Source organism: Pteropus vampyrus, unplaced genomic scaffold (assembly GCF_000151845.1).
Source record: "Pteropus vampyrus isolate Shadow unplaced genomic scaffold, Pvam_2.0 Scaffold95, whole genome shotgun sequence".
Taxonomy (NCBI): Eukaryota; Metazoa; Chordata; class Mammalia; order Chiroptera; family Pteropodidae; genus Pteropus; species Pteropus vampyrus.
The window spans coordinates 2,100,995-2,121,263 of record NW_011888876.1 but is presented as its reverse complement, the minus strand read 5'-3'; the positions used below and the strand labels follow the sequence as shown (position 1 = coordinate 2,121,263).

Here is a 20,269-nt window from a genome sequence, read left to right as displayed (position 1 = left end):
ATTCATATGTAAGTCTACCAGAATTACAAATGTGAGACTGTATTTTATTTATTTTTGTGTATCAATATCCAATATAGTGTTAATAAGCACATAAGTTTTTTTTTCTGAACTACTCAGAGCCCTGAATTTTTTCAGACCTTTTCTAGGCCTGCTAGCCATTTTACCCAGAGCCACCAGCCTCCCGCCCCCTCTCCACCTCCTTTCCTAAGGTCACTGGGAAAGACGACATGTTTGTTTCAGGGATCCATGCCCTTCAGCAATGTGACTGTGGCTTTCGCCCACGAACAGTGGAGACACTTGGTCCCTGCTCCAAGGGACAAGTTCAAGGAGGGAATCCCAGACAAGTCCAGGAACCTGGTCCTACTGGGTAAGGAAAGTATTTAAAATATAGAATCTGCTCAGTTCTGAAAACCCGTGGCACTTTCCAGTGTTGAGTGATCCCAAATTGTTCCGACACCCCAGAGGGATGTTTGTTCCTTCCCGCTTCCCCAGGGAAAGGTCTCGGCCTTCTTGGTGGGAAGATAGGCATTTTCATTTTGCTTCCCCCAGAGGCTGCATCTCACCATTTTTTTATTTCCCAGGAGGGCTGGGGTAACCTTCAGGCCAGTTCTCTCCATATTCAGTAAGTTCCCATCTTCCTAAATAGCTTGCTTTATGGACTCCTGGTTTGACCCCCTCCTGAGGCTGTTTCTGTAGCTTCTTCCAGAAATGCTTTACCAAGACACTGGCACCTTATCTGTCTTATTTACTGCTGTATCCCCTAGTTCCCAGCACCAACTAAGTACTCAATAAATATTTGTTGAATGAATGAAATTAATGACCTAACTAGCCTGTTTCCACTCCCCTGAGTTCTGGGTAGCTGTTTATACTTAGGACAAATCTCTAAAGCTTGTTTTTCCCCCACTTGAATAGGACTTCCAGTTTCCCAACCTGGCATGAACTCCCAGTTGGAACAAAGGGAAGGCCCGTGGATATTGGAGGGAAATGGTCTAAGAACTACCTGTCCAGGTACATTAGTAAGCACTAAGCCAGTGAGAGTATGGGAAGCAAAAGCCCTTTGAAACACATTAGTGCGTTTAATAAGGAAACAGTGACTGGGGGTACCAAGGTAAGAATGGGAATATAGAGAGGGTAGGAGCTATATTTTAGATCAGATGAATAGGAAAGACCACTTTGAGGTGACACTGGAGTTGAGATCTGAAGGAAGAGAATGAGCAAGCCATGTGAGTGTTTCGGGGAGAAACATTCTGGGCCACAACATGTGTTGAGGCGCTGAGAAATGAATTTGCATCAGATATAGGAGACAGAGAAATATGTCCCGAATAAAAGAACAGGAGAAAAAAGAACAAAAAAAGAACTAAATGAAATGGAGTTCAAAACACTGGTTATGAGGATGCTCAAAGCACTCAGGAAAAGAATAGATGAACTCATTGAGAACTTGGATAAAGAGAAATATAAAAACCTGTCAGAATTGAAGACTAACTGATACACTAAAAATACTAAAAATACACTAGAGGGAATCAACAGATTTGTTGATGCAAAAGAGTCAGCGAGCTAGAACACAAGTTAGTGGAAATCAACCAATCAGACCAACAGAAATAAAAATAAGGATTGTAAAAACTGAGTTTTAGGGACCTCCAAAACAACATCAAGTATACTAACATTCGAATCATAGGAATCCCAGAAGAGACAGGAAACCAATTTAAAAAAATACTGGCTGAAAACTTCCCAGTTTGGTAAGAGACATCCAAATCCAGGAAGCACAGAGTCCCAAACAAAATGAGCCCAAATAGGCCCACACCATGACACATAAGAAAATGCCAAAAGTTAGAGAATCTTAAAACAGCAAAAGTAAAGCAGCTGGTAATGTACAAAGGATCCCCCATAAGACTACTGGCTGATTTTCAGGCCAGAAGGGAATGGTATGATTTACTCGAAATGATGAAAGGGGAAAAAAACAATAACCAAGAATACCCAGCAAGTTTATCATTCAGAATTGAAGGATAGTTTCCCAGAAAAGCAAAAGCCAAACCAGCATTGAAAAAAAAAAAGTTAAAGGGACTTTCAGTGGAAAAGGCCAAAACTAAAAATAAGAAAATATAGGTGGTAACATCAGCATCATGGCAGTTTTGAGAAGACTGCTTTGTATCGCCCCTTAAATTTACAAATCAGACACCTGTAATCCAACAGACGTTCCTGAGAGGTCCACACATCAGTGCATTTGAAGGTGGGCATACTGGAATGCACAGGAGAGATGGGATGGGGTAAGATAAGGACAGTGTCCACAGATACAGTTTGGTGGCTTCTGCAGCCCCACCTAACACGGTAATAACAGGAGTTGGGGTGTGCCCCCACACTACAGACCAGCAGAGATCTGTTTCTCAGAGGTGCAAGTAGCACAAGTAAGAAAAACAAACTTGCACTATATATCACCATCTACTAGAAAACAAAGAACTCTGTCATCCTGCTGAATTGTCAAGATCAAACAGTATCTAAACAAGAGTCCACTACCTAAAATGCACAGGCAGTTCAGTGAGCTCAGGAATGAAATTAATGAACAAAAGGAGTACTTTACTGAAGAGACTGAAACTATAAAAAGAACCAAAATGGGAGACTGAAGAACTCAATAAATGAAATGAGGAATGCATTTGAGATCATTGGAAATAGCAAACCAGATAGAAAACAGAATGAGCAAGCCCGAAGATAGAAATGACTCAGATTAAAGGAAGAACTAAAAGCTTTAAAAAATTAAAGAACTCTATAAGAACTATCTGACTTCATTAGAAAGAACATAAGAATAACGGGTACCTCAGAAAAGGGAGAAGGGAACAAAGCCTATTCAGATAATTGATGAGAACTTCCTAAACCTAGAAAGGAAGTAGACTGTTGAGCATAAGAAGCTAACAAAATATAATTATCTCAATGCAAAAAGACCTCCAAAACACCTATTAAAACTCAAAAGTTTAACCCTTTTCCCATTTAGAAAAAAAAAGTGCAGCTCACTGCCAGCATCACTTTAACATCACACACAGGAATGCTGTTTTCTAGGATTTGAAATTTTCAGCGACCAAGAATTACTATAATTTGTAAATGGAAATACCACTACTAAAAACAAAATGCTATAAATACAATGATGTCATTTGTTTCTAAAAACTATTGATATACTAGAACAATGGGAAAATAATAATAAAAGCAAGATATTTCATGGCAAACTTTGGGGGTAAGATCGGGACTGCAACGTGAGGCATCTCGGGGTAAACACTGCAGCTGCAGATGCCACTGGCAGGTATTCTCGGGGCCAACGGGAAATGGGTTAAATGAAGGAGAATTCTCAAGGCAGCCAGGGGAAAAGACAGTAAACTACAAAGGAAAACCCATCAGATTATTAATTAGATTTCTCAGTAGTGACATCGTACAATCCAGGAGAGCGTGAAATGGTATATTCAAGAGAGAGATCACCAGCCCGTGACATATCCAGTATAGCTGTCCATGGATAGATGAACGGGTAAAGATGTAGTACATATAGAATGTTACTCAACCACAAAAAAACTTGCTATTTGCAACAATATGGATGGAACTCAAGAGCATTATGTTAAGTCTGACAGAGGAAGACAAATACCATTTGGTTTCACTTATATAGAATGAACAAAATGAAACAAATGAACTCATAGAGAACAGATAATTGCCAGAGGGGAGGGAGATGGCAGGTTTGGGCAGACAGGGATGGGGACTGAGAATTAAGAAACCACACTGTTTTCCAGAAAAGTGGTCCCAATTTCTGCAGCTGTATCAGTGCATGAGATATTCTATGCTGCTGCACTCTAGAAATAACCATTTTTTGACATCTTGATTTAAGTGAAAATATTCATGTTGCTAGCACTGTTTATCAGCTCTTTAAAGTGAATTATTTAAACCTCGTAAACAGATTGCCCAAATCCATACAGAATTATTAAGACTCAGTACTTGGCAAAAGCAGATGAGTATCAAAAAAAGAAAACGAATATTGCATCTGAGGTGGAGGATTAGGGTAAATTTCATCCCTTTGCGTTTAGGAGAATGGACTAAAGGGTGCTAATATATCTATCTTAAAACCCAAAGCCACCTCGTCATTACACAGGGTTTAGAACAGAAAGAAGAGATCGGTAACGTTCTGAGTGAAAGGAAGTGAAGTAGTAAACCTGTCTGCATAAGAGCTCAGCCGAACTTCAGCCTTTTGTATTTCAGAAGTATCTTTTCTTCCACCACAGGAATCTTTTTAATTGCCTAAATTTTTTTCAGACCGGAAGATTGTATCTCAGTCACCACCGGAACAAGACATTTCTGAGGAATCATGCCAAGACACAAGTGTAGAGGTGTCCCCTGCGAAGTCAAATCACAGGAACAGTGACCTGGGGAAAAGCTGCAATCTGAGACCAGTCCTTTCTCCTCAACAGAGAGTTCCTACGGAAGTGAGGCCCTGTAAACGTGAACCACAAACGAAGGGCTTCACGAAGGGTTCAGATGTCATTAAATCTCACCGAGTGAAACCGTACATGTGCAATGAATGTGGCAAAGCCTTCAGTTACTGTTCCTCCCTTTCTCAGCATCAGAAGAGCCACACCGGGGAGAAGCCATACGAGTGCAGCGAGTGTGGGAAGGCCTTCAGCCAGAGCTCATCGCTCATCCAGCACCAGAGGGTTCACACCGGAGAGAAACCTTATAAATGCAGCCAGTGTGGAAGAGCCTTCAGCCAGAATGCAAACCTCACAAAACACCAGAGAACTCATACTGGAGAGAAGCCCTACAAGTGTACGGAATGTGAGAAAGCCTTCAGTGACTGCTCGGCCCTCGTTCAGCATCAGCGCATTCACACAGGGGAGAAGCCCTACGAGTGCAGTGAGTGCGGGAAGGCCTTCCGTCACAGCGCCAACCTCACCAACCACCAGAGGACACACACAGGGGAGAAGCCCTACGAGTGCAGTGAGTGCGGGAAGGCCTTCCGTCACAGCGCCAACCTCACCAACCACCAGAGGACACACACAGGGGAGAAGCCCTACGAGTGCAGCGCGTGCGGGAAGGCCTTCAGCTACTGTGCGGCCTTTATTCAGCATCAGAGGATCCACACGGGAGAGAAACCTTACAAATGCAACACGTGTGGGAAAGCCTTCAGCCAGAGCGCAAACCTCACCAACCACCAGAGGACTCACACGGGGGAGAAACCATACAAGTGCAGTGAGTGTGGGAAGGCCTTCAGCCAAAGTACCAATCTTATAATCCACCAAAAGACCCACACTGGAGAGAAGCCATACAAGTGTAATGAATGTGGGAAGTTTTTCAGTGAGAGCTCAGCCCTCATTCGACATCACATAATCCATACTGGGGAGAAACCCTACGAATGCAATGAGTGTGGAAAAGCCTTTAACCAGAGTTCATCTCTTAGTCAGCATCAGAGAATTCACACTGGCGTGAAACCTTACCAGTGCAGCCAGTGTGGAAAGGCCTTCAGATGTAGTTCAGCTTTCATTAGACATCAGCGACTCCATGCTGGAGAGTGACTGGGAACATGCCCAATGTGGATAGGGACCTGACAGGTAAATGCAGGTAACCTGAAAGCACCTGGAGACATCTTTTAGTCTGTAGCCCAGAGCCACATGCGCCTTTAATAAAGTCAGCTCTACATACTGCATGTGGAAGGACTCAGGAGCTCTTAACCCTTTTCCATTTAAAAAAGTATAGCTTGCTGCCAGCATCATTAACATCACATGTAAGAATGCTGCGTTTTCTAGGATTTGACATTTTCAGCAATCGAGAATCACTGTATTTTGTAAATGGAAATACCACTACCAAAAACAATGCTATAAATAGAATGTCATTTGTTTCCAAACAATATCGATATACTACAGCGATGCAATAATAATAAAAGTGAGATATTCTGTGGCAAACTTTGGGGGTAAGGTTAGGACCGTAACAGTGAGTTATCGGGGTAAATGCTGCAGCCACAAGCGCCGCTGGTGAGTCTTCATCCTTGGGGCAAATGGGAAATGGGTTAACATCTTCCATAAGCTTAAATAACTCCTTGAATGAGGGCTACTGCCAAAGAAACAAGTACATTGGCCAGGAAAGAGCATTTCTTTTAATGGGGCTACTAAGGTATCTGATCTAGAGGAGTAAATTCAAGTAAGGAGGATTCTAAGGCCAACCATTAAATGCACTCTCATTGGGGGCTGGGAAGGGATTCACTCCCTAATGCTAAAGACATTGAAATCTGGGAAAGGCTGCAACTCGGGGAACACTGCAGTGCCCACTGTTATAACCTGTTCCAGCGCTTGTTACTGCTCTGGAAGTCTCAGGAGGACAGTGAGGTTGAGGCCATCAGATGGAAGGTGCTGAAACCTCTCCATAAGGCACATGCCTTCCTGTGGAGACCCTAACAGGGAGGGACAACCTAATGATAGCCATGTTACCTTGGCTCAGAGGCCGGTGGGTCATCTTCACATCCTTCCCCTCTCTAGAGAAGTTGTTTCCTTTGATCAGTATTTTTACCTTTGGCCTGCTTCCTTTCTCCTTGGCACTGACCTGGGTCCTGCCCTTGATATTTATAACCCATCTCATATCCCAGTGGTGTGACCGCATCCTAGCACCTATAACTCCAGTATGCTCCCTTGGCCCTGGGTTAAGTGTTTGATTTCAGACATAGACTTCCCATTACTAGTGTTCTCCTATAAGGGGACCTTGTGTCAACCATCCCTCACCCAAGGCCTCTAGCTTTGATTGCTTGGGTGACTTGGTACCGTGTCCTGGGATTCTTACTCTACCCCTTCATTCACCCCAATTCTCAGGTCATCCTTTCCACTAAAGGGCCTAGTGACAAATAGAAGAAAATGAAGTTCTCAAGTTAATCATCCCCAACTCCCTTTAGGGTAGTGACCAGAACCACCTTCCAGGTGGTGCTTCAAGCTATTCAGGTATGGCTTGTCCCAGTGCCCAGGTGTCCATTCACTTAACCGAAAGTGATAAGCTCTTAACGTGATTCAGAAAGAACAGAACTAAGGGAAGATGAGGAAGACTTGAGAAAGACGGAAAATATACACTGGAAGATCAACGGATTCAGAGAATGGCAGGACAAGAACTGCAGCTCACTTTAGACACGAACTCTACCCCCATTTCACACAACCTCAGGACCAGTCAGGGAGTCATGATAAGGTCAGGTTTCTTTGTTCCATCAGTGACTCTGACCCCCAGCTATGCACTAAAATAAATACCAATTATTGAATCTTGAATTATGGGCCCTGGGCCCCAACTCTCCAATGATGAACTTGGTCTGGAATGAAGAGCTTCATCCCATTTACTTATGCTGAATTACAAATTTTCCTTCCGGCCAAGATTTCTTAGAGCGCCATGAATGTCTCTACAAAAAGCACTGAGACTTGCTTTCTAGATGTCTTTCCTGAGCTAGTCCCACAGAGGGAATGTACTGCCCGGACTGCTACTTCCACAGGTTCTGCTACCTTGGCCCCACTAACCACCATCTGACCACAGGGAGCTAGCTCCCCCAGGGAAGAGACCACATCGAAAAGTCCAGTGGTTATCAAATAAATGATCTTTAATTGAAATAGTTTCCTTTGCAGTTCTTAACTCTGTGGGAAAGAAAAAAAAAAATCCTATCAGTGACGGGACAAAAAAAACCTCAACCCCATTACTGACCATTTCTAGAACTTTCCAGCTCATCTCCATGAATACATTAGCTCCTCTCCAGCTTTCACCCAGATTTTAAGCAAATGAAACTGATGCAGCAGTTACTTACAGCTGGGCATTCCACTGCGCCACTGTTGATGTCATCTATGATGTCATGAGGATGGCGACCATCAACATTGCAGCCCACAGACTGGGCAGTGCCCAAGATCTCTTTAATGGTTCCTATAATTAAGAAAAAGTGGCATCAGATGGGGCTGTCAGCTCCAGCTCCTCACAATCCTCAGATACCATTAGGGAAATACTTTGGGTTTCACCAACAGCCAAAGAGAGGAATAACTTATTTTATAAAATACTAGGAATATCCCTGCTCCCCTATTCCAAAATTCAGAGCTCTACTTTGTTGTGTGAGCCCTAAATTCAGACTTCACAGAATCCTTGATACCCAGATTGAACACAACCAGCCCAAAATCTTCCCCATGATCAAGGCATTCTTTCAAACCCAAAGGACGCTATGCCCCACATTTTAGGTTTTACAGAATAGCAGCCCCTATGAGAAGGGAAATGCTACTCGGTGAATAACACCCGTGCCGTGCTCTTACCAGAGAGTTCTCTAGCTAAAGATCGGTGCCGCATCTGTCGGGCAATGTTGACAATCTCATCGAAAGTGATGTTTCCACTGTGCTTAACTGCAGAAAAAAACAGCTAAAGCTTTGTCACAAGCCAAGGCCAGAGTAGACCACATGTCCTCCCTCAGCCATTTCCAGATGTTCCCATGCTCTCGGCACAGAGTCATCCACATGAAGAACAACCCTGTTTCCTAAGCTGGGGTTTACTATCAGCTCACCACTGGATTGCACCAGCCAACAGAGAACTGGTCAGGTGCAGTGGCGGGTGGCTAGGCTATGGCAAAACCAAGTCTACTAATCTTATGTAGAAGAGACTCAGAGTGTCATCCAGCTCAGCAGTCTCTCCTAATTATTGGTCATCATTTTCAGGTGCTTCACCCTGCCTATTTCCTTCCTGTATGGCACCTGATAGTGCCTGGCTCTGTAACAGTTTAACATCAAGTCCCCAAGCCATCCCTAGGCCTGGTTATAGAAAACATGCACTAGGTATCAAGCACTAACTACAAGTAGACACAACCACTCATAAACCCTCAGTTTACCAGAGAAAAAGCTACTCACTGTTTTTCTGCTTCTTTCTGTCCCTTGGTGGTTCTTTGAGGGCTTTGATGATCAAGGCAGAGGCAGAAGGTACTACCTCAATCTGCAAAAAAGAATCTCAATGTGAACAAGACCTGTGCCACCCTCTAATTACAATACTGCCACACAACTTGGTTCTTAAGAGACCACGCACGGGCTAGACACTGGATTTGCTTATACATTCTCAAATAATTTTCAGTCTGAAACGTCCTGAAGAGACAAAGTGATTGACCCAATGTCACACAAGTGAGAATATATGAGACTTTATCTTTGACCATGGTCCAGGGTCAAAGATCCCTCCCCAGATAAAATTGCTCTCACCACTGGTTGGTGGTGGCCATGTCAGCAAAACCCTTCCACCTAGGAATCCCAAACTACCCTCAAACCACCCCTCAAACCACGTACCTGGGCCTGTCTGTTCTGAATGGTCAGTTTCACTGTGATCCTCAGACCCTTCCAATCACCGGTTGCCTTGGCGATGTCATCACCAACCTTTTTTGGTGACTGCAGAAATGAAAGTATGTAATCATATCATGCCCAAAGTTTAACAACCTGAAAACTTGCCCAGTCTACCTCACTTGGCAATACCTCAAATCCTCATCAAGCACAGAAAACTGAAGCACATAACTGTACCTATCCAATCAAGGTGTGCCTATCACCACAGTATAAACTGGGAAAATGAGGCTGGGGTGAAGACTGTTCAGGATTGTAAGCTGTAAGCCCAGGGCCATAATGGGGCAAAGTCCCTTCCTTACCTACCTACCTTCTCATAAGGACCCATGTGATAATGTAGGAACTTCCAACCCTGGTTACATCTGAATCCTCTGGGAAGCTTTACAGATGGGTATCAGGTTCCTGTGTCAAACCTATCAAAGTCAATCTACTAGGGTGGGGTGTGGACACTTGCTACTTTGGAATTTCCTAGTGACCACGAGCCTAAATAAGTATGCCCAGTGAGTACCTGCTAAGGGCCAAAGAAAATTATTAAGACGCTGGTTATGCAAGACCAAGGTGGGAGAGTATTTGGGACAGACCATTATGCAAGGAATAAAAGCTTAATGATATTGAGGGAAACCCAAGTTAAGTAAAATGGAGAAGCAGGCAAGAGGCTGGTCATAGGTAAAGTTGGTCTTATTAATCCTCCCAACAGCAATACGCCCATATCCTTGACTAGGAAACACAGGCCACTTGACTTCAAAACCCTCACACCTGACCTCTTCCAGCCCATCAGGTGCACTAACAGCGGTGGTTAAGAGACACTGGAGAAGTTACTCCAAGTACTGAGTTCGATTTTCATATATAACCTTTCCACAGAACCTAATGCCAATTCAATGGCTCAGGTCTAATCGGGGACAAATATCCGCCAACGCCGATGACATCTTCCATACGGTCGTACTTGCACAAACCAAGCATAACTGCTCTCACAAAAGAAACACCCTCCCACGAGAAAGACTTACCAGACCCAAGGGCCCGATCTTGGGGGCCAGGGCAGATGTGGCACCGACTTCCCCACCGGTGCACCTCAGGTACACTGGGAAAAGAAAAATGATTAATGCCTCTGTAGAGGTGGGGGGGCGCCTCACAACCATACCGGTCTCTACGCATCGTTCCGAGGATAGCCACGCCACTTTTCGGCTCTTTTCAAAACAGCTCCAAGAGCCTCGGCGGAGAGCCGAGGCAGGCCACCCCCTCCCCGCTGCCATCACCTTCTTAAGCGTGGGCCGCTCCAAGCGCCACGTGGGACAGCGGCCTTCGGTACAGCTACGTCTGCCGAGGCCCACACCGAGCCGGCGAGGACGCAGCCGAACCGCCAGCCAACTAAGTGGGGAAGCGCCGGAGACAAACCTTACCCTAAAGCGTGCGGGCTGCAAAGCCGCCACAGGTCGTCCGGTCCTCCCTCCCCATTTGCACGTGGGGAAGCTGAGGCTCAGAAAGAGTAAGAGACTTCGCAGCGCCCCGAACGTGGCACCGGAAGGGCCTCTAGCAGGCAGCAGCGTTTTAAAAAGCCCGACGTGGTGGGAAACGCAACTGCGGAGAGGCCGCGGGCTCTACGGGTTGCGGGGAGAAGAGATGCTCCATCCCGCAGCCCTGGCCACATCTAAAGCACGCACCGACTTTGACTTCGTTGGGGTCGAACTTAGGCGGCATTGTGGAGGTGGCTGGTGTCGGATGAACCCGGATTCGGGACGACCGAAGACAGTTGCACCGTAGCCTCCTCCGAGCCGACAGCAGAAAGACCGGAAGCCTCTTGGACCACGCCGGATATAGGCAGCGAAGCGCAGCTGTCGCGAGAGTAGCCGTCTCCGCCCAGCCTCTCAGCGACGCCCTTGCCGCCATGTTGCTTGTGGGCAGGCGCCAGAGGCTAACGGGTGGAGAACCTGATGGACACCTCGGTGAGCTGTGGCCAGGGGGCTCAGAAGAGGGTTCAGGGCAGTTCGCCTCTGGGAGGCAGACAAAAGAGGGCTGCTCCCAAGATCCCGGGTCCCGCTGTTCCCCATTCTCTCTTATCGTGAGGGTCACCCCATGGTCCTTGTCACCCAATCCCAGAACCCCGCCCCTCCCCTGAGAAGTCCGCACCCACATTCGGAGACCTCAGGGCCACAGTGACCCCGGCCTTTTTCGTTTTTTAACTCCCTCGTGATGTGTGCATTTTAATTAATCAAAGCAATTTCGTTCGGGTCCAAATTCGTTCTCTTAATTCTAAGATTCTGCAGTTCTTGGAGTCTCAGACTTCGTCATCAGGGTCTGCGTGACTTTCTGAGATTCTGAGTTTCGGTCCCCAGCTCCTGCGTTTGAAGGAGACCAGTCTCCGCATTCGCCGGCGCTCGTGCCAGGTAGTCTGCGACCCGGCGTCCATGACCAAGCCCTACGAGTGATCGGCCTGCCCGAGGGAACGAACGTCGGAGACCTGTCAACCATAAAGCCAGGTGGGACACTCCCCACTCCAACCAGGGGAAGATGAGTGTGATTCTCCCCATCTGGACAGGAAGCTGGGGGAGGGGATGGATATGGGGAGCAAGCTGGGAGGAGCTCACCTGGGGGGGATGAGGGGAGGAGGTGGAGAGGACTGGATTTCACAGAGGGGGTGAGGGAAGGTTAGTCATTAGGGAGCAGAAGATTAGAGCTTGTCATCAGGGAAGAGGTGGGGAACGCTGATTTTAGATTATGCCCCATCCCAGCAGTCATGTGGGGTGACGAGAGGAGCCTGAGCCAGCTCTGCAGTCTTGGCTGGCTCCCCAGACAGCCCACTGGCTGTGGGCGCAGACCTGTGATCTCTGCCCCTTCCCCTGAGGACTGGGTGTGTGTCTTCAACTGCATCTCCTCCCTAGCCCTCTTCTCCCTAGATTTTTAAACTGTAGCAGGCCCTGAATAAGTGTGTGTTAGGTGTGTGGTGCTATGTGGCTAACATTTATTAAGCAGTCATTCTGTACCAGGTACTGTGTTATAGGCTTTACACACATGAAATCAATGGATCCTCATAGAATCAGGTAACATTATTACTCACTTTACAAATGAGAAAACTGAGACTCAACAGTAAACCAAGGTGCCATGGTTGGTGGGTGGTAGATCTGAGATTCAAACCCAGTTATATTTCAGGGAATTTAAACCCAGGGAAGCTATTAACCCTAAGCTTCCCTGGATGATTGTTTCCTGGCCCATTGATGTCCATTGTCAAGCACTGATATTTGCAGATACTGGGCAGGCAAGTGAGCATCTGGCTTCTGAGTTCACGACAGTATACTTAGTGCATTCGAAGTTATTTGAGCACCAAAGAGTTAGGCAAATACACAGGATCAGGACTCAAAAGAGCAGAATTCCAGACTGGTTTTGCTACAATCCAAGCTGCGTAACCAGGTCACTGAACTCGATGATTGTCAGTTTCATCACTATAAACAAGACTGTGATGAGAATCAAATGGAATAATAACTGTGAGAGTGGTAAGGTGCCTGAAAATTGCTTTTGAATTTTTAGTTAAAAAATTTCTTTAGTCGGGATGTAGTTGAGCTCTCCAAGGTCATGGCTGGTTTATGTCATGCCATGTTTGATTTGTTGATACCACTCACAGTGTTTCAGAGACTAGGAGTAACTCATCAGGCCAGTCTGTTAGAGTCCCCAAAGGAAGGCCTGAGGAAACTTCTCTGGGTCAACCCCTTATCTAATGTGAAGGCGAGAAGGGGGCCCAGAACGGGGCAAAGGTATGCCAAGGTCTCCCAGTGGCCAGTGGCAAATGTGGGCCAGCACCCAGCTCACCTGGCTTGTCATCGTTCTGCCTATGTCAACAAAGAACAAGGAGTAGTGAGCACCTGCTATGCCTGGCTCAGGGCACAGGGTGATGGTCCAGATGGACACAGCTCCTGCCCTCAGGGAACTTACAGTCCAACGGATCAGCTGCATGCTCTGCGTTACCGCGCTACCTGTCCTGGCTTTCGTGGGAGAGCTGTGACACATTCCCCAGGCCCTAACTTTTCTCCTATGCCCTAGTGCTGTGAAGATTGCACCAGGAAAAAGGAAGGATGCCGCTCTTCTTCCGGAAGCGGAAACCCAGTGAGGAAGCTCGGAAACGCCTGGAGTACCAGATGTGTCTGGTGAGGGGAAATATGTTTCCTCTGAGTCCATTCCCATCTCCGCCTCCGCCCCGTGAAAGAGGGCTCCGCACTTTGCCCCAAACAAACTGTGCGGCCTCGCATCAGCCTTCCCCACCTCCCCCCACCCCCAGAGGAAATCTCTGACTCACAGCAGACTGATGAGGCTGCCTGTCAGGTGCTCAGGAGTGCCCTGTACTTCCCTTCGTAGACCGATCGCACCCGTCATTACTTTTTCATTTGTTCTTCCCTTCTGGCCCTCAAACCCCTTTAAACCAGGAATCTCTGGTCTGCCACAAAATGGATTAGTTGAACCAGACGCCGTCTGTGGTCCCGTGTAGATTCTTAATTCTATGTTTCTTTGCCTGGTTTGTCCACTCTGCAAGGATGTTTTGTTTGAACACTTTAAAAAAAACCTTTTTTTTCTAAAAGAAAACTAAAAAAATGCACCTAAACCATTAATAAAAATTTTTTTTATCCATAGGCAAAAGAAGCTGGGGCAGATGACATTCTCGACATCTCTAAGTGTGAGCTCTCAGAGGTAAACTGGGTGGCGTCCTGGCTGTGAGTTCGGTTTCTCCTTTCTTCTTGAATCACATGTTCCTGGGGAAGACAGATGTGGACTGGGGCTTTAAAAAGTCTGGAAGTGCTGGTCAAGAGCTGTCTCCTTAGATTTTGTTCTTGTCCAAAAGAATTGAGATGATCTTTGGCCTCGATGTAGTCTTCAAGAGTCAAGGACGCTACTTAGAAAAATGGCCCACAGATTCCTAGGGTCCTGGGAGAGTGTGGGTTTCTCTAGCCTCTGCAAAGCACTGGAGACCTTTCTTCTGCCTCTGATAGTTGATGCTGGGCATGGGGAAAGTGGGCTAGGACTGGGCAGGGCACTCTCCTGCCAGCTGATTGGAAGGGAGCGCTGCCCATACCCTGAGCAACATTCCTCACTAGCCTTTTCCCCGGGCTTAGTGCTGTTCTCTACATCAGCATTTTGCATTGTTCACCTCCTGTTCCATCTCTCCCTCACACGTGTGCCACTCAGAAAATAAATTAAAAACTGGCCAATGGGGAGGCACTGACTCTTCTTTATTCTTCTCTTAGATTCCATTTGGGGCTTTTGCAACATGCAAAGTTCTTCAGAAAAAGGTGAGACCGCGGGAGTGTTAGGAGCTCTCCTGGTATCCCCCTTCTTTCTGATTCTCACCCTCGCAGCCTGCAGCCGGTCTCTTCACCGTTAGGAGAGCCGGCTTTGGCATGGGACAGCCCTGGGTCACATCCTGGCCTTGCCACTCAGGCCTTGGGCAACTTCCTTAAACGCTTACATTTCGATTTCTTCATCTACGAAGTAAAGATATTCATAGCTTTATTCTGACAGAGGTATAGTAAGATGCAAATGAGTGACAGAGCAGTCACAGAGTAAATTAATTACTGCCATGTGAACACTGAGAAACCTCATCGTTATTAATAATAAAAACCACACTCACTTCATTCTGGTTACTCCGAGGGGGTTAAGAGTGGAATGAATGATTGTTAGGAAAGTCTTTGCAGCTTTGAACGCAGCTAGGTAAGAATATTCTAAATGAATTATCTAGATGAGGGGTCTCCAGCCCCGGGGCCATGGACCAGTACCAGTGTGTGGCTGTTAGGAATGGGGCACACAGCCCGAGGTGAGCAGTGGGTGAGCCAGTGCAACGTCGTCTATATTTGCAGCCGCTCCCCAGCGTCACCGCCTCAGCTCCACCTCAGATCGTCAGGCACTAGATTCTCATAGGAGCACTGGTACCTGGTGCCAAAAGGGTTGGGGCCCACTGGTCTAGATGAAGGTAGGTGAGAAGTGTTCCATACCAATAGGGTGGTGAGCTCCTTGACACTAGAAGTATTCATCCAGGGGCCAGTGCTTAATAAAAACGGCAACAGATGGCATGGATCAAGCACTGCACCGTGATCTGGGCTAAGTGCTTTTTGTCCATCAGCTTGTTAATCATCATGGCAGCCCTTGAAGGCAGGTACTTTATTATCCTCTATTTTCCGTGTGAAGTCGGAAGCTAAGGAAGGTTAAGGTCAGGGCAACTGCATGAGGATCCCTTCTCAGAACGGAAATAGAATTAGCCCTCTAAAGTCCCATTCACCCTTGAAATTCCAGGTCTCAGGGTCATCTGATTCCACCTTGGAGGTCCCATCCCCCACTGTGGAGTCTGGAAGAGCGGAGAGCACTGGGCTGGGCAGGGCCCATGTGCATCCTGCGCTGAGCTGGCTGCCTGTCGCCAGCCTTCCAACTTGCTGCTCTTCTTCAACCTAATGTGGTAAATCTTTCCCACACAGGTGTTGATTGTCCACACGAATCACCTCACTTCCCTGCTTCCTAAATCCTGCAGCCTCCTGAGTCTCATAACCATCAAGGTACTAGGGCCTTTCTCCCAGGCGTGGAGGACTCTGCATGGCTTTCTAGGTGTCCAGCCCCCTTTGTGTCTCCTCTGTTAAAGGGTATGCCAGTGGGCCTAACGTAATAGTCCATATAGGGTTTAATCAACATAGTTTATTGGGCACCTTCTATGTGCTGTGCGTGGGGTGGGGTTACAGAGAGAACGAACCACAAGCTCTGCCTTTGGGGAGTTTGCTGGCCAGACAGAAAAGCAAGCCATAGGCTCACAGCAAGCGAACTGGCAGAGGGCGGGAAACTAATGGTCCCACACAAGAAGGACCAGGACAGACACCTAATGGTCCCAGACAGGGAGGAACAAAATGGACGCCAGGCATCGTGTGGTCAGTGTGTGAAAGCCTGGTGACCCGGGACGACTCCCTCCTGACTGTCAGCTCCTCCAGGACCAGGACGTAGTCGCACAATACGTGAGACGTGACCCCAGAGTTGTCCCACGTGACCATGAGCTGTGACGGTGTACACACTAAGAGAAGACTTTTTATGGTTAACTCTCGTTTGTTGAGATCAGGGGTAGTTTTTACTTCTCTTTATTGTCCAACATGCATTATTTTTGTAGTCAGGAAAAGATAACATTAAAATTTTTTCTCCTTATATTTGTGTTTTATATGTTTCATATATATGTATGGTATACATACACATGTATATATATATGTATATTTCTTGTGTCTTTTATTTATCTTCATTGTTAAAAAATTAAATATAATTAAGCAGAAAATAGGAAAAATATAATTTCACACTCCAGAGACCCACTCAATATTTTATTGCATATTTAATTGTCTTTTTCAATATAAATATATATTTATACTCTGAAGATTTTTTAAATTTCCTTTTTTTTTTTTTTTTTTTTACACCTACAGCACCTGGTATTCCTAGGTGGTCTCCTATCCAAGTACTAACCAAGCCCAACCCTGCTTAGCTTCCGAGGTCAGACGAGATCGGGCACGTTCAGGGTGGCATGGCTGTAGACTGAAGATTTTTTTTAAACATATAAATGTCTTTGCATACTTTTTTTACTCAGTAGTTAAATATTTGGCAAATAGAAGGGTGAAATGGTATAATATTTTGGAAAAGGAAATGAGATGGAATGATCATTTAGTTGGAGAGGAAAGGTTGGGTGCTCTTTATCTCAACACCAGCAGCCTAAGGCACCTGCCCCCCGCCCCCCACCCCACCAGCATGTTCTTGCCTCTCGGGAGCCAAAAATTGGAGGGACTGTCTTTGTTGGTGACTGTTAGGTTCCAAGCTTGTCTTTCTTCTACAGGTTCTGGATCTTCATGATAACCAGCTGACAGCCCTTCCTGAGGATATAGGGCAGCTGACGGCCCTCCAGGTATGGCCACAGGAAACAGAAAACCCACCACTGATCCCTCAGTGAGAAATTTCAGCCGCACAGACCTGGAGTGTTCTGGTTGTAGTCGGGCCAGGCGACACTTGGCGCCAGCTCTCCTGCCCCTTTGCTGTTAAGACACCCAGTGACGCCCCCGCCATTGCAGTCTGGGCCGTGGGTGTCTCTCTACCATATTTTTGGCTTGTCCTTTTTGAGATTTCATTACAAGCTTCCACAACTTTACAGAAAAAAAAGCCAGCAGGTCCAGCTTTAAAAATGCTCAATTCAGCGTCCTAACTCTTAACTCACCGTCTCCCTGCTAATCCTGGTCAGCGGCTGCCCCTCGTCCCTGGAGTGCTCACCATGTGCCCGCGTGGAGTGGAGCCTTTCCCTTGCCTTGTGTGTTGCTTCCTCAGCCTTAGGGAGGCGGGTGTCGATTGTCCGCGTGCTTCGCAGAGGAAGAAGCAGCTTTCTTTCACGCTTAGGTTAAGTTTCTTCTCGTCACTATGCCCAGTCAGACCTATCTTTCCAGCCTCCTCCCCTATCTCCCCTTCGCTCCCTGCAGTCAGCTTCTCTGTGTCCACCCCCGGCAGAGCCTGTCCGCAAGGCTCTTCTGCCTGAGTGGCTCGTCACCTCATCCCTGAGGACCCTTCCGACCTCCCTGAGGAGACCTACCTTGTTCACCTGTGTCTGCACCCTGGCTTCTCTCCCCGAGAGCACTGACTGCGGTGTAACGAATTATCCATCAGCCGTCCGTGGGCAGTGCCCTCGCCCAGCAGTACCTCGCACACAGAGGAGACTAAAAAGTGACGCAAAGAGCCTGCCAGGTGGAGGATGTTATCGCAATTTATAGAAAACTGAGGCCCGGAGGGATGACTGACTTGCCCAAGGTCACATAGACAAGAGGTGGCAGAACAGTAGTAACTGCCACCACTGAGACCCATAGCGAGTATCTCGGTATGGGATCTTTTGGGACATTTTCTTATGTATATATTTTTATAGAATTGCTGCATTCGCTGTTTTGTGACTTTCGAATACCCAGCAGTAACTTGTAACCATCCTTTGGTTCATCAAATATTCATCTGCCACGCTATTTTTAATGGCCGCTTAGCTTTCCATCGTATCTGTGTTTAATGGCTACTTAACGTGTCATCCCGTTGGCCTTGCCTACCTCCCAGCACCACATCCCAGAGGTAACATGGCCTTTGGAACCCTGTAAACCCAGTTCCAGCCCCAGTACCACCAGCTACCGGCCTTGAGAGCGGGCAGACCCCACTGCCTTAGTGCAGCTCAGTTTCCTTCTTCCTAACACTGGGACAGCTAGAGCCTTGTCACATGCTGCCTCCCCCAGACCCCTGAAACTCTTAGTCCCCTTCTCCCTCCCTTCCCGATCATGGGACTGTGATTGGGCATTTTGTCATCTGTGTAAACGATGGACCCAGGTCCACGGTCTGGCTCTGCTCTCCCGGGCACATGATTTCACTGATCTCAGCCTCGGCTTTCTCATCCCTCGGGTGGGATCATAACGACCTGTGCCTCCCTCACAGGGCTGTCAGGAGGAGGCAAAGATATGTGTATGGTGCCCTGGCCTGAAGTAGGCGTCTCACAACTGTCTGTACGTAGGGGTCTCGTTATTCTTTCCTTTTTCTTAGGTATTGAACGTGGAAAAGAATCAATTGACGTATCTCCCACATTCCACTGGGAACCTGACCCAGCTCCAGACCCTCAATGTGAAAGGTAGGGGCAAGGAAGCCCTGACTGTGTAACCCCTGCTCAGCTCTGGGCTGTCCCAGCCAGAATCCTTCTGGGAGCCATTGAGCATGAGGGCAGCCAGTCCCCAGTACGTGGGACTGACTTGTTTGGTTGCCACGGTAACCACAGACAGGGTCTTGTGGGGAGGGGGGCGGACACCGTTGACAGCTAGGCCTCTGAGACTCTGTCATTCATGTTTACAACAATAAGTGTGGTGGAAAGCAGAGTGGACTGACTGAGTGACAGTGATCCGGGAGCCACAGGGACAGTCCTGAGTCTGTCACACTTGGTAAACAGCACTTCCACAGCCACCGAAGTAGCAGTCTTTGGTCTATGAGGTAGGGAGAAGGGCAGGTGTTCTCCCCAAGTTACAGATGAAGAAGACGAGGCTCAGAGAGCAGTGACTTGCTCAAGATCCCCCTACTGTGACAATGCCAGAACCCAGATACTAATGCATCAGTGGAGCGCCTGCCTCATACCCCGCAGCCCTTCATTTCTTCTGGCTGTTTTAAGCACTTTCCGCCCAGAATGCCTCAGTTCCTAAACGTAGCATGCATAATGATAAAAGTAATGGTGGCCCACTTAGGCACTGCGCCGAGGACCTCATATGCATAATCTTACTGAATCCCTCTACATTACCTTGAGGCCAAGTGGTGGTATTATCCCACTTGACAGATGAGAAAACTGTGCCCCAGGGAGGTAAAGTCAGTTTTCCAAAGTGAGCGGTGGAGTGGGGACTTGAGCCCCGGCCACTGAAACTCCACCCTCGTGTTCTCTCCTCACGGAGTCGCAGTCAGGGTCAAAGTGAGGCACATAAACCTCACCGCTCCCCCACCCCCCGCCAACTCCGAGTCCTGGTGGCTGTCAGGCAGGAAGCTGGCGAAGGGGCTTAGGGTGCTGAGCCATGCCATTGGGCTCTCTCCAGACAACAAGCTGAAGGAGCTTCCGGACACCATAGGGGAACTTCGAAGCTTACGCACTCTCGACATCAGTGGGAACGAGATTCGGAGATTGCCACAGATGCTAGCTCATGTTCGAACCCTGGAGGTAAGTGAAGCCATTCTTGCCTGCGGTCCTCTTTGGCCTGCCTGCCTCCCCGCTCCCACACTGCTGAATACCTGTCCTGGCCACAGGGTGCTGGGGTCACAGAGATCCCAAGGCATGGCCCTTAGGAGCTCTCAAGGCGACCGACATGAACAGTTGGAAGTCTGGCTTTTGCTGCCATAATGGAGGCAGAAAAATGTGTTTCTCGTGTGAAGAGAATGCCAAATCCTGATGGGGTTAACACTTCCTGAAG

At 47.4% G+C, this 20,269-nt stretch overlaps 3 protein-coding genes and 2 non-coding genes across 21 annotated transcripts in view; 2 read left to right on the top strand and 3 right to left on the bottom strand.

Moving 5' to 3' along the window:
• The window catches only part of ZNF79 (zinc finger protein 79), a 13,789-nt gene extending 7,868 nt beyond the window's left edge, over positions 1 to 5,921 (top strand). For 12 of the 16 annotated variants that reach the window (XM_023533041.1, XM_023533043.1, XM_011364263.2 and 9 more), the window contains one exon: positions 4,279 to 5,921. In XM_023533041.1, the coding sequence (XP_023388809.1) occupies positions 4,279 to 5,534 (1,256 nt within the window). In that variant the 3' untranslated portion in view covers positions 5,535 to 5,921. Of the gene's footprint in view, positions 1 to 320; positions 368 to 581; positions 623 to 912; positions 1,009 to 4,278 lie in introns of those variants that run through there. The other 4 variants (XM_023533049.1, XM_023533045.1, XM_023533047.1 and 1 more) reach the window with 4 other exon arrangements.
• Positions 5,922 to 7,561: 1,640 nt separating this feature from the next.
• Positions 7,562 to 11,187, bottom strand: RPL12 (ribosomal protein L12). 2 transcript variants are annotated; one of them, XM_011364261.2, is made up of 7 exons: positions 10,988 to 11,186; positions 10,334 to 10,407; positions 9,282 to 9,380; positions 8,859 to 8,940; positions 8,274 to 8,360; positions 7,784 to 7,896; positions 7,562 to 7,616 (listed from the first exon to the last, which is right to left on the bottom strand). In XM_011364261.2, the coding sequence occupies exons 1-7, from the start codon at positions 11,022 to 11,024 to the stop codon at positions 7,611 to 7,613; spliced, it is 498 nt and encodes a 165-aa protein (XP_011362563.1). In that variant the 5' UTR covers positions 11,025 to 11,186; the 3' UTR covers positions 7,562 to 7,610. The 2 variants fall into 2 exon arrangements, with proteins under 2 accessions (XP_011362563.1, XP_011362562.1); XM_011364260.2 differs by lacking the exon at positions 7,562 to 7,616 and having other exon boundaries at positions 7,674 to 7,896; positions 10,988 to 11,187.
• Positions 8,437 to 8,566, bottom strand: LOC111742477. The gene has a single exon (XR_002781352.1). It is a non-coding gene; the product is annotated as a small nucleolar RNA SNORA65 (small nucleolar RNA).
• The window catches only part of LRSAM1 (leucine rich repeat and sterile alpha motif containing 1), a 38,814-nt gene continuing 29,682 nt past the window's right edge, over positions 11,138 to 20,269 (top strand). Inside the window, exons 1-9 of the mRNA XM_023532957.1 lie at positions 11,138 to 11,269; positions 11,660 to 11,803; positions 13,359 to 13,462; positions 13,944 to 14,000; positions 14,555 to 14,599; positions 15,776 to 15,853; positions 17,155 to 17,223; positions 18,873 to 18,957; positions 19,898 to 20,019. Of these exons, the coding sequence (XP_023388725.1) occupies positions 13,391 to 13,462; positions 13,944 to 14,000; positions 14,555 to 14,599; positions 15,776 to 15,853; positions 17,155 to 17,223; positions 18,873 to 18,957; positions 19,898 to 20,019 (528 nt within the window). The 5' untranslated portion in view covers positions 11,138 to 11,269; positions 11,660 to 11,803; positions 13,359 to 13,390. The remainder of the gene's footprint in view (positions 11,270 to 11,659; positions 11,804 to 13,358; positions 13,463 to 13,943; positions 14,001 to 14,554; positions 14,600 to 15,775; positions 15,854 to 17,154; positions 17,224 to 18,872; positions 18,958 to 19,897; positions 20,020 to 20,269) is intronic.
• LOC111742474 lies at positions 16,742 to 16,860 on the bottom strand. The gene has a single exon (XR_002781350.1). It is a non-coding gene; the product is annotated as a 5S ribosomal RNA (ribosomal RNA).

Excerpts from the sequence above, each read along its gene's own strand:
- RPL12 (XM_011364260.2), bottom strand. The coding sequence starts at position 11,024 with ATGCCGCCTAAGTTCGACCCCAACGAAGTCAAAGTCG. Across the intron at positions 8,941-9,281 it reads TTCAGAACAGACAGGCCCAG|ATTGAGGTAGTACCTTCTGC; the intron begins GTACGTGGTTTG and ends TCTTTTTTGCAG. Across the intron at positions 7,897-8,273 it reads TTTAGCTAGAGAACTCTCTG|GAACCATTAAAGAGATCTTG; the intron begins GTAAGAGCACGG and ends TCTTAATTATAG.